The following is a 12,843-nucleotide window of genomic DNA, read 5'->3' on the forward strand; positions in this document are numbered from 1 at the left end:
CCCTGCCCTGCCCTGCAGATGTTTCCTTTTCAAGTATTTATCCAAATCCATTTTGAAAGTTATCATTGAATCTGCTTCCACCGCCCTTTCAGGCAGTGCATTCCAGGTCACAACAACTTGCTAGTTTTCCACTAAAATATCCACGAGAGCACAAGGGATCAGACTGAGCACCCTTCCGGACCATCCCAACCCTGAGCCCTACAACCCTCTGAGATTTCTGCGCTCCTCCAATTCTGGCCTCTTGCACATCCCAAATTTAATCGCACCGTCATTGGCAGCCGTGCCTTCAGCTGCCTAGGCCCCAAGCTCTGGAATTCCCTTCCTAAGCCTCTCAGCCTCTCTCTCCTCCTTTAAGACGCACCTTAAAACCTACCTCTTTGACCATGTCCTGTCCTAATATCTCCTTATGTGGTTCGGTATCCAATTGTGTCTGATAATCGCTCCTGTGAAGCGCCTTGGGACATTTTACTATGTTAAGAGTGCTATATAAATGCAGAAAATGCTATATAAGTGCGCTATATAAATGCAAGTTGTTGTTGGCGATTCGTAGCAAAATTCTCTCCCTCTTTTTCTCTCTCTGTCACTACTTCCTTACTGTGTGCACACAGGTGAATAGATGAAGTGGTTTGCAGTTAGATTTAAGATGTGACGAAGTATAATGTAAACTCCACAAAGAAATGAATTCGAAGCTGGCCAATGAGCTGCCTTCAGTCAGGTCAGGCTGTCATGGACTAAAAGCAGTTTGGTCTTTTTTTTTTGAGGCCCACCGATTTTGAGGCCTAAACTGTGAAAACCAGGCGTAGACCAGGCCTGAATGTGAAGGCCCGCAATTAGGGTTGCCGACTCTGGTTGGATGTATTCCTGGAGGTTTAATCACATGACCTCCAGCCTTCCCGCGGCCAATTGGAAAGCAAACAGACTCTTCGCTACCCGATTGGATGATGCTAGACTGCCAGTCAAACGACCTTTTTTCCCCCCCTCGACTCTCCAATATTTTTTATAACTAATAAGTGGAAGCTTTCAAAGAAAATGAAATAAACACACTTTTTTTTTAATGCTCTCATGACTTTTCTCCCGGATTTTTCTCGCAGCCGTGCCCAGTGTCTAATTCCCGGAGACTCCAGGGCAATCCAGAAAGGGTTGGTAACCCTAGCTGTGATGTAGTAAGTGGTGGGGTTGGTGGGGTGTTGAATGCAGTGAAATGTCTTGTAGAATGGATGCTGTGTTTTAAATAAGGTGCATTAAAAGAGCGCCGTAAAAAAGGGCCGGCCTTATCCTGCTTCGAACATTACGGGGGTGTTTTTTTTTTCCCTTCCCGACAGGTAAAGGTCATGCTGCGCATCTGCCCGGCCTCGGTGGGGGACACGTCCGAATCCAGCTGCTTCTTTAAAGTCGACCCTCGCAAAAAGCAGATCACGCTGTACGACCCTCCGGTTAACGGGCTCCAGAATTCCTCGCAGAAGAGAGGGGGCCTGGTGCCGCCAAAGATGTTTGCTTTCGACGCCGTCTTCCCGCAGGACTCTTCGCAGGTAACCGCCTTCTGTTCTAACCGCTGCGGCCAAAATACCGCCCCGCCCCGCCCTTAAAGCCCTTTGTCTCACTCTCCGTTCCCAAGGCTACAATTTCCTGCACCCTTTTGTCGTCGGAGAGGGGTGGAGTTTAAAGCACCTCACATCAAGGCCTTATACATCAAGGCCTTATAAAATGTGGCTTGGGGCTCTTTTGTCTTCGCCCATTTGTAGGAACAGGAGTTAGGCCATTCAGCCCCTCGAGCCTGCTCTGCCATTCAGTGAGAACATGGCTGATCTGTAGCTTAACTCCATCCACCCCATCTTGGCTCCATATAAGAACATAAGAAATAGGAGCAGGAGTAGGCCATGTGACCCTTCGAGCCTGCTCCGCCATTCAGTGAGATCATGGCTGATCATCGACCTCAACTCCACTTCCCTGCACTATCCCCATATCCCTTGATTCCCTTAGATTCCAAAAATCTGTCAATCTCAGCCTTGAATATACTCAACGACTGAGCACCCACAGCCCTCTGGGGGGAGAACCCTTGTCCAGAGAAAATCTCTCGATCTCAGATTTAAAATTATTAATGGAGCCGGCATCTACTGCTCTTTGTGGGAGAGAGTTCCACACTTCTACCACCCTTTGTGTGAAGAAGTGTTTCCTAAGGTCTCTCCTGAATGGCCTGGCTCTGATTTTAAAGGTCATGTCTTCTTGACCCAGACTCCCCCCACCAGCGAATAATGTTTCTCTCTATCCATCCTATCAAACTAACTCATCTCAAACTAATCGTTATAATATTTCACACTGGTGAATTCTGACTTTTAAGCTTCAGCTCAGTGAAATATCACGTCTCTGGACGGTGAAAGTCTATTAATCACCAAGGGCTAAAGATGGATTACTGGTGTTTTAACCTAACCAGTATTAAGGTTATACTTAGGTGGATCATAAATACGGGAACTACGTATTAAATATGTGATAATCATAAAACTAGCATAGATGCATTTAAGGGGAAGCTAGATGAGCACGTGAGGGCGAAAGGACATGTTGATGGGGTGAGATGATGGAGAGGGTGGGACGAGGCTCGTGTGGAGCATAAACACCGGCATGGACCTGTTGGGCTGACTGGCCTGCTCCTGTGCTCTCAATACTCTCTGTAACTCCTCTTTATTTTTTACGACAGGCTGAAGTATGTGCAGGGACGGTAGCGGAAGTCATCCAGTCCGTGGTGAATGGTGCGGACGGCTGTGTGTTCTGTTTCGGGCACACCAAACTAGGTTAGTACGAGCTTTAATCACGTTCAATTGACAAGCAGTTACCCGCACACAACTTGGGGGGGGTTAAACTGGTCAGCGACATTTGTCCGCTGGGATGAAAACCCAATCCCCCAGAGGTCTCGGGGGGAAAAAAAGCTTTCAATTTTGCCCTTCACTGTAGACCTCGGTTTCTACAATTGGGTGTTCAATCTCAAAAATGGAAATGATTGAAATCAGCTTCGAAGTACGATTTGGACAGGTTGGGTGATTGGGCAGAAACATGGCAAATGCACTATAATGTGGATAAATGTGAGGTTATCCACTTTGGTGGCAAAAACAGGAAGGTAGATTATTATTTGAATGGCAATAGATTGGGAGAAGGGGAAGTGCAAAGAGACCTGGGTGTTCTTGTGCACCAGTCGCTGAAGGTAAGCATGCAGGTGCAGCAGGCGGTTAAGAAGGCAAATGGTGTGTTGGCCTTCGTAACAAGAGGGTTCGAGTACAAGAACAAGGATGTCTTGCTGCAGTTGTACAGGGCCTTGGTGAGACCACACCTTGAGTATTGTGTGCAGTTTTGGTCGCCTTACCTGAGGAAGGACGTTCTTGCCATGGAGGGAATGCAGCGAAGATTCACCAGGCTGATACCTGGGATGGCAGGAATGACGTATGAGGAGAGATTGGGTCGATTGGGCTTATACTCGCTGGAGTTTAGAAGAATGAGAGGGGATCTCATTGAAACTTATAAAATTCTAACAGGACTAGACAGACTAGATGCAGGAAGGATGTTCCCGATGGCGGGGGAGTCCAGAACCAGGGGTCATAGTCTAAGGATAAGGGGTAAGCCATTTAGGACTGAGATGAGGAGGAATCTCTTCACCCAGAGAGTGGTGAACCTGTGGAATTCTCTGCCACAGAGGGCGGTGGAGGCCAATTCATTAAATATATTCAAGAAGGAGTTGGATATATTTCTTAAGGCTAAAGGGATTAAGGGATATGGGGAGAAGGCAGGGACAGGGTACTGAATTTGGATGATCAGCCATGATCTCATTGAATGGCGGAGCAGGCTCGAAGGGCCGAATGGCCTACTCCTGCTCCTATCTTCTATGTTTCTATGTTTCTATAAGTTAGTTATTGGCTTGCAATGCTTTGAAATGTTGGAAGTTTCCCCTTGAGCAGCAATCCTAATATTGTAGGCCGTTCCCCATTTCCCATCTTTTCCGGCCTACCAAGACCCACCCCCTCCCGACTGAGGACACGACTTTGAGAGAGCAAAACCAGATTTCTGACGTTGAAAAGCATTAACGCGACTGATGTGAACTTCGCGGGCAGTCAGTTTTCAATAGAGGCGAACCCAACCTTGATGCGACCGGCCTTTACCTGTCCGAGTTGGGAGTCTTTTCCAAGTGGGTTGGTTTTCCCCGGCAAATAGAGCTCAGGGAGCCTTTTCCAACTTTAGGAAAAAAAGGGGTAGAGTTTACACTCGTTAAATCAGCCAAACCAGCGCAAAAGATCGGGGAATTTCAAGCGCAAATTACGACCAGCGCAACTCGAGTTTCCGCTGGTTTAAAAAAAAATCGCGCTGGAAGCTGGCCCGCCCCCAAAACTGGCCACGCCCCCCCCCAGATCGAATTAATCACCACGGCGAGTTTCCGCCGATCGTGCTCGTTTGCGACACTTCGAGGGGGCTCTTAAAATTAAGCTGATTTTTTTTTTGGTGCAAAGGCACCGATAGGCACCTTTTAAAAGCTATTAAATATTTTAAAATATTTCATTTACTGAGAAACTGACCACCGTACACCAATGAAACTAACTAATGGTTCTGTATAGTTTTTCAAAGTCATTTTCAGTTATTTTAAAATCGGGTTACTCACAGGTAGTGGACTAGACACTCTGGTTAAAAATGCTTATTTTTGGCGATAAACCTGTTTTCAGCTGTATTAATCAAACTGCACCAGGCTACCGCTCTTAAATACATCAAGGATGCGGCCGCTTGTGACGCGCCTGCCACGGTCCTTACTGAGATCAGCTACTAGAAATAGAGCATGAATCAAACCTGGGATCTTCCTGGATGTTACGACTCAGTCCCTCACCGTAACGTGCATTTGGCCGGCGAGCTACCTAGGAGGACTTTAGTTTCGGGGGAGCTGAGGGGAGACATCTTACCCAGAGGTCTCCGGAAGAAAAGCTTTCAATTTTGCCCTTCACTGTAGGCCTCGGTTTCTACAATTGGGTGTTCAATCTCAAAAATGGAAATGATTGAAATCAGCTTCGAAGGCTGAGAATAAGTTAGTTATTGGCTTGCAATGCTTTGAAATGTTGGAAGTTTCCTCTTGAGCAGCAATCCCAATATTGTAGGCCATTCCTCATTTCCCATCTTTTCCGGCCTACCAAGAGCCTGAGCAGCACTGACCTGTATTTGGAGTCGGTGCTGTTATCAAGGCCTAACACTAAAGAAGAGTTGAAATGTAGTGATGGTTAGACTCTGAGATGGTGCAGCTTACCGTGGAACGTGTGCACTTATCTCTGATGGCCTCCAAGTGCCTGAACATCAGTCCTCCAGAAGAACATTCCAACAGGTAATCATCTAAAATGGCAATTTTGTGACAAGACTGAGGTTCTGAATAAACATTTCGAGGGGAAATTGCACCTCTTTCTGTTTTAAGCTGCTGCGTCGAGTGAGGCCCGTACTGACCATAAATCTGTATTGGAAACTGTCGTTCTGTTCCATGTTGTAATTTGGACTCAAAAAGTGTTTTCATTTTTTTTGTGACGTGACAGGAAAGTCATACACCATGATTGGGAAAGATGACTCCATGCAGAATCTTGGCCTAATCCCCTGTGCTATCTCGTGGCTCTTCAAACTGATTAATGAGAGGAAGGAAAAGACAGGAGCTCGATTCTCGGTCAGGGTCTCTGCGGTAGAGGTCTGGGGGAAGGAAGAAAACCTGAAGGACCTGCTGTCCGAGGTAGCTACAGGCAGCCTGCAGGATGGCCAGTCACCTGGAGTCTACCTCTGTGAGGACCCGATCTGTGGCATGCAGGTAATACAGTTTTGCAGGTAGCAAAAAATGCAAGCTTGGTAGCTGATGTCTATCCCTGAACTTGCTCAGACTGCCCCAGACCTTGTAGTATCTTTTTTAACCAAAACATTTCTTCCGCTGAAAATGCAGAGTTCTACGGGTGGCCTCCAAGTGCCTGTTCTTCATGTGGGGGCCTAGACAGTAAGCGTTGCCAAGCTACCATGGATGGGTATTACTGAGGCCTCAACGCATGTCCAAACAAGCACTGGATAGCAATCAGGAGCAGGACACCCCCTGGCTGATCTTCTTCCCTCTCCCCCCCCCCACCAGCCTAGCCGAGGTCGCCTAGTCCTATTGTCACAACTCTATTACCACCCTATTTAAGATCAGCTAATTCCTCGCACACCAGGGACCAACCACACCACTTCTTTCCAGGTCCACGTGACTCAGTTCCTCACTGAGCAGAGCACTGACCAATGGAGGCTTTGCATGGGCTCTCCCCACCTTGTTTCTACTCATAGACTTACTCCACTGAAGCTCATTCTATGAGGGTGATTTTATTAATGGGGACGTGCTGGAGGCGGGACTGCTGCTTGTCGAGTTTAATCCCGCCTCCATCGACTTGTGGCCAACCCACGCTATTTTCCCTTGATTGACCTTGTTAAGCCCGCCCAGCGGGCTTAGCAGACCAATTAAGGGGAAGCCGGTTACAGAGAACGTCAGTGTATGACGAATTGTCATCGTTTGACAGCTCTGTGAAGCTGTCAAACACTGACATTCTCTCTTGTTTGATGAGTTCTTGCATTCAAGACTCACCAAACCTCTTTCCTGAGCAGAAATCAGATGGCTGTTGCATCGGAGAATGCATCAGCCCTTCTGTCATCTCTACCGTGGAGATGAGGCAGCTCCGCAGCCTAAAGGGATGAAGCCTGGAGGAAGCAGCAAAGGTAAGTAATCTTATTAAAACACTTTAGACTCACCTCACACACTTACCTCTCCGCACTTGCACCCATCACTCACCTGCACACCGGACTATTTTGGCCCCTCCGACCCCCGCAGACCCGCAGCTCGCCTCGCTGACCCTGGCGAGGTTCGGAGCCGTCGGGAAGCCCACACTTTAGGGCTCAAAATAGGGATTAGCCAAAAAACTGCCTGTTAACTACCTGTATTCAGGCAGTTAATTGGCACTAATCCCCTTCCCGTCTCGGGGAGACGGGACCTGGCGCGGGCCGGGTACCTGCCCCCTGGGAAGATGGCATCGTTTTGGTCTCCCTCACAAGTGGAAACATCTTCTCTATGTCTAAGCTGTAGATAATGTTAGATATCTAAAATAATACATTAATACATTATCTAAAACTCAATTTTTAAAGAGTAACCCCTTATGATGAGCTGAGAGTATATTGTGTTCTCCTTTTAATCTCTAATACACAAAGGGTAGTGGAAACCTGGAACCCTTGTCCCCTAAAAGCTGTTGAGGCTGGAGGTCAATTGAAAATTTCCAAACAGATTGGCAGAGTTTTGTTAGGCAAAGGTATTAGCGATATGGAACCAAGGCGGGTAGATGGATTAAAGATACAGATCAGCCCTGATCTAATTGAATGGTGGAACAGGCTCGAGGGGCTGAATGGCCTCCTCCTGTCCCTATGCAGCAGTGTCTTTATCTGCTCTAGACTTGACAATTCCAACGCACTCCTGGCTGGCCTCCCACGTTCTACCCTCCATAAACTTGAGCTCCTCCAAACCTCTGTTGCCCGTGTCCTAACTCGCACCAAGTCCCGTTCACCCTTCACCCCTGTGCTCGCTGCCCCGTGTCCTAACTCGCACCAAGTCCCGTTCACCCTTCACCCCTGTGCTCGCTGCCCCGTGTCCTAACTTGCACCAAGTCCCGTTCACCCTTCACCCCTGTGCTCGCTGCCCCGTGTCCTAACTCGCACGAGTCCCGTTCACCCTTCACCCCTGTGCTCGCTGCCCCGTGTCCTAACTCGCACCAAGTCCCGTTCACCCTTCACCCCTGTGCTCGCTGCCCCGTGTCCTAACTCGCACCAAGTCCCGTTCACCCTTCACCCCTGTGCTCGCTGCCCCATGTCCTAACTCGCACCAAGTCCCGTTCACCCTTCACCCCTGTGCTCGCTGCCCCGTGTCCTAACTCGCACCGAGTCCCGTTCACCCTTCACCCCTGTGCTCGCTGCCCCGTGTCCTAACTCGCACCGAGTCCCGTTCACCCTTCACCCCTGTGCTCGCTGCCCCGTGTCCTAACTCGCACCGAGTCCCGTTCACCCTTCACCCCTGTGCTCGCTGCCCCGTGTCCTAACTCGCACCGAGTCCCGTTCACCCTTCACCCCTGTGCTCGCTGCCCCGTGTCCTAACTCGCACCAAGTCCCGTTCACCCTTCACCCCTGTGCTCGCTGCCCCGTGTCCTAACTCGCACCGAGTCCCGTTCACCCTTCACCCCTGTGCTCGCTGCCCCGTGTCCTAACTCGCACCAAGTCCCGTTCACCCTTCACCCCTGTGCTCACTGCCCCGTGTCCTAACTCGCACCAAGTCCCGTTCACCCTTCACCCCTGTGCTCGGTGCCCCGTGTCCTAACTCGCACCAAGTTCCGTTCACCCTTCACCCCTGTGCTTGCTGCCCCATGTCCTAACTCGCACCAAGTCCCGTTCACCCTTCACCCCTGTGCTCGCTGTCCCGTGTCCTAACTCGCACCAAGTCCCGTTCACCCTTCACCCCTGTGCTCGCTGCCCCGTGTCCTAACTCGCACCAAGTCCTGTTCACCCTTCACCCCTGTGCTCGCTGCCCCGTGTCCTAACTCGCACCAAGTCCCGTTCACCTTTCACCCCTGTGCTTGCTGCCCCGTGTCCTAACTCGCACCAAGTCCCGTTCACCTTTCACCCCTGTGCTCGCTGCCCCGTGTCCTAACTCGCACCAAGTCCCGTTCACCCTTCACCCCTGTGCTCGCTGCCCCGTGTCCTAACTCGCACCAAGTCCCGTTCACCCTTCACCCCTGTGCTCGCTGACCTCCATTGGCTCCCGGTCTGGCAACGCCTCGATTTTAAAATTCTCATCCTTGTTTTTAAATCCCTCCATGACCTCGCCCCTCCCTATCCCTGTAATCTCCTCCAGCCTCACAACTCCCCCCCCCCCCCGAGATATCTGCGTCCCCCAGTTCTGGCCTCTTGCGCATCCCTGATTTTAATCGCTCGACCATTGCCGGCCGTGTCTTCAGCTGCCAAGGCTCTAAGCTCTGGAATTCCCTCCCTAAACATCTCCGCCTCTCTACCTCTCTCTGCTCCTTTAAGACGCTCCTTAAAACCTACCTCTTTGACCAAGCTTTTGATCACCTGTCCTAATATCTCAATATGTGGGCTCAGTGTCCAATTTTGTTTGATAGTCGCTTCTGTGAAGCGCCTTGTGATTTTTTTACTGTGTAAAAAGGCGCTGTTGTTGGTCGCGCTGTTGTTGGTCGGAGTTTAACACACGTTTCCATCCTGCCACTGTGTGTGCGTTTGTGTCTTTTTTTTGGCAGCTCCAGAACCAGAGCGAGCTCCGTGCGCCCACCGCGGAGAAGGCCGCCTTCTTCTTGGACGCCGCCATCGCCTCGCGCCGGAGCAGCACGCCCGAGTGCGACGAGGAGGACCTGCGGAATTCCCACATGCTGTTCACGTTGCACATCTACCAGTACCGCATGGAGAAGAGCGGCAAGGGAGGAAGTAAGCTCACTTCCCACTGCGTCCTTTCCTGGAGTCCGCGGCCCTCGATTAACGCCGACTGCGGTGCCGGTGCTGCACCAAACTTTTTGCCCCCCCCTGCCCCGTGTGTGCTCTCCAGCAGGGACCCTAAAATTTAGCGATCAGGGGAGGAAATGCTGGGCAATTTCTCTCCTCCACCCCCAGGGGATGACGAGACCACTGTTTTAAAAAAATAATTGTTGTTCTCAGGCTTGTGGGTGACGCTGGCAAGGCCCCATTTATTGCCCATCGCTAATTGCCCCAAAAATTTAATGCTGGGCCTTATTTTTGACTGATTGTTTTTACACGTGAGGGTGGTCACTTCGGAGAGCATTAGGATTAGTGTGGACTATAGTTACATTATTGGGGAGGTGGGGATGTTGACTGGGAGTGGGATCAGGATGGGCGGGGAGTGGGATGAGTGTCAAATTTGAGGGCCGGGCTGTTTCAACTTCCAGGCCTCATTTATTTACTGCCGGCCAGCATCCCGCCCACTACGGGCAGAAACAGACAGCTGGCCGGCGGGGGGTGGGGGGACAAGCTTGCGGTAGTAGAGGCCTCAGCTTTCCCTGTGGAGCCAGGATCGCTCCTCCTGGCCCCACAGGGGAAAGTCTAGGCAAAGGTGAGTTTAAAACTTACCTTTTAGGGCCTTCCCATCTTCCCCGACAGGTTTCACATATCATAGGACCCCGATCTGCATGTGTCAATGAGGCTTCCATCTGAGTCAGGCCTCAGCCGCCTAAAAATAGGGCCCAGTTAAAGCAGGGATGGGCGGGAATAGGAACATAGGCACAGGGAGGAGGCCACTCAGCCCCTTGAGCCTGCCCCGCCATGCTATTAGATCATGGCTGATCTGTATCTCAACTCCATTTATCCGCCTATTCTCCATATCACTTGACACCCTTGCCTAACAAAAATATATTGACCTGAGTCTTGACAGTTTCAATGTGCCCAGCCTCCACAGCTTTCTGAGGAAGAGAGTTCCTGATTTCCACTACCCTTTGTGTGAAAAGTGGTTTCACCCCTGAACGGCCGAGCTCTAATTTTAAAATTCTGCCCCCTTGTTCTAGATTCCCCCACCAGAGGAAATAGTTTCTGAGTACCAACCCACCTCAGTGACCCCTCAGTGCTCCCTCGGTGACCCCTCAGTGACCCCTCAGTTGATCCCTCAGTGACCCCTCAGTTGCTCCCTCAGTAACCCCTCAGTGACCCCTCAGTTGACCCCTCAGTAACCCCTCAGTTGCTCCCTCAGTTGCTCCCTCAGTGACCCCTCAGTTGATCCCTCAGTAACCCCTCAGTTGCTCCCTCAGTGACTCCTCAGTTGCTCCCTCAGTGACCCCTCAGTTGACCCCTCAGTTGATCCCTCAGTGACCCCTCAGTTGACCCCTTAGTTGATCTCTCAGTGACCCCTCAGTTGCTCCCTCAGTGACCCCTCAGAGTTACTCACTGATCGCTCCGTGTTACTCGATGACCCCTGCTGGAGAGTGAGCGGGTGTGGATTGCAAGTGAAAGCACAATCTAAGGCAACCCATAGTTGAATAGCTTGCCACCACTCTTGGCCAGCTCACTCGTGAAGAATAATACTCTTGGGCGATCTATGAGAGGGCTGTCAGGACCCGCGTAAATAAGTCTGTAGCAGAGCTGTTCTGAAGCAGCTTCGAGCTGTGAACTCACCCTGGGGTTTGAGAGTCTTCGGAACTGCTCGGGCCTGTTTCTCCCAGTTTATGATCCCATCTGAACCCCCACAATAAGGTCGGTGCGTTGTAATCACGTCCAGATCGCCATTGTTGTCTATAGATTGAAGACGGATAGTTTAATAATGCAGGGAATTGCTAATTTGAAACTGAAACTAGCACTGGAAGAGCCAGGGGTAGAGTTTGACTGCAATGGTGTAAAACGGGAGGGAGTGAGTCGGCAGCCCATTCAACGTCTCTCCCCATGTTTATTGAAGTCAAGATCTGATGTGCCTCAATGAATCCGAGACTCGACGTTAACGGAGCAAAGCAAGGCTTTTATTAACTCAGAAAGTAATACACATTGGAGAAGTGTCTCTCATCCAGAGATCTGCTATACTGCTGTGAGACACGCTGGGGCTTGCTTAAGTAGGGGCCAGGTATGGGCGGAGCCCTACACACAATACAATACAGGTAAGGAAATGAAACTGAAACGAAACTAAACACAGGGAATACAGTGCCTGATGAATGGCATATTTCATCACAAGATCTACACCCCCGCCGCCCCCCCCAGTGTCACCATCGGTGTGCCGTCTAAGAATTATCAGCAATATTCACAGCTTTGTGTTGTTTTCTGCCCTGCTGTTACTCTGTTTAAATGGCGACCGCTCTCTGTCGAGCCGATTGACTTGTCCGTAGCAAATGTCATTGAGGATGTCATCGGCACCCCCTATTGAAACAGGTACAAAACCTGTGGGATCGCACCATGCAATACCCCTGACGAGTTCATTGCGATGTTCGTACCAAGCTCCTCGCTTTCAGATTATAATCGTTATTCAGATAGTGGACAGAAGAGTTGTGCTTTAACACGCGTGTTAACAATATTGCCGGAAAGGACCAGTGGAAGAGTCTAGCTGTCGATAGTTTGGATTGTGTAAAAGCAGTGTTGTACAAACAGCAGTGGCCTGTTTATTTTGCCAGGTTTGGGAAGGGCCCTTTAAAGGAAAGGAAGTATATTTTTCTTCAGGATAAATGGTGTTGGTTTGCTGCGTTCCAGTCCAATAGACTGCCGGCTGGCGACTGTGTCGGGCAGCTGATAAATGTCTGGTCAGCGTTAAGGGGCTTAAAAGAGGAGCCATTCTTTCAGCCGGGTTTACACCATTAATGGTCATAGAATCACTGACTGATCCTGATCTCTTTTATCCTCTTCTGCCGGCAGTGTCAGGAGGCCGCAGCCGCTTACACCTCATTGACTTGGGCAGCTGTGTAAAAGTGCTGAGCAAAAGTCGCGAGGGGGGCTCCGGGCTCTGCCTCTCACTGTCCGCACTGGGAAACGTCATCCTGGCTCTCGTCAATGGCACCAAGCACATTCCCTACAAGTAAGCATTGTGGGTCTTTTCTCATCACCGCAGTGAGTGTGTGTGTCTGTGTAACTGTGTGTCTTTGTCTGTGTGAGTATGAGTGTGTGTGTCTTTGTCTGTGTGAGTATGAGTGTGTGTGTCTGTGTCTGTGTGAGTATGAGTGTGTGTGTCTGTGTAACTGTGTGTCTGTGTGTGAGTATGTGTGTGTGTCTTTGTGTGAGTATGAGTGTGTGTGTCTGTGTCTGTGTGAGTATGAGTGTGTGTGTCTTTGTCTGTGTGAGTATGAGTGTGTGTCTGTG

General features: G+C 50.1%; 1 protein-coding gene across 1 annotated transcript in view; it reads left to right on the forward strand.

Moving 5' to 3' along the window:
- The window catches only part of kif26ba (kinesin family member 26Ba), an 891,296-nt gene that overhangs the window by 381,831 nt on the left and 496,622 nt on the right, over positions 1-12,843 (forward strand). Inside the window, exons 6-10 of the mRNA XM_085979789.1 lie at positions 1,323-1,529; positions 2,693-2,786; positions 5,544-5,806; positions 9,309-9,492; positions 12,403-12,562. Coding sequence (XP_085835915.1) covers positions 1,323-1,529; positions 2,693-2,786; positions 5,544-5,806; positions 9,309-9,492; positions 12,403-12,562 — 908 coding nt within the window. The remainder of the gene's footprint in view (positions 1-1,322; positions 1,530-2,692; positions 2,787-5,543; positions 5,807-9,308; positions 9,493-12,402; positions 12,563-12,843) is intronic.

The sequence above is a fragment of the Somniosus microcephalus genome, chromosome 3 (genome assembly GCF_052327205.1).
Source record: "Somniosus microcephalus isolate GS21.2 chromosome 3, FLI_Smic_1.0, whole genome shotgun sequence".
NCBI lineage: Eukaryota > Metazoa > Chordata > Chondrichthyes > Squaliformes > Somniosidae > Somniosus > Somniosus microcephalus.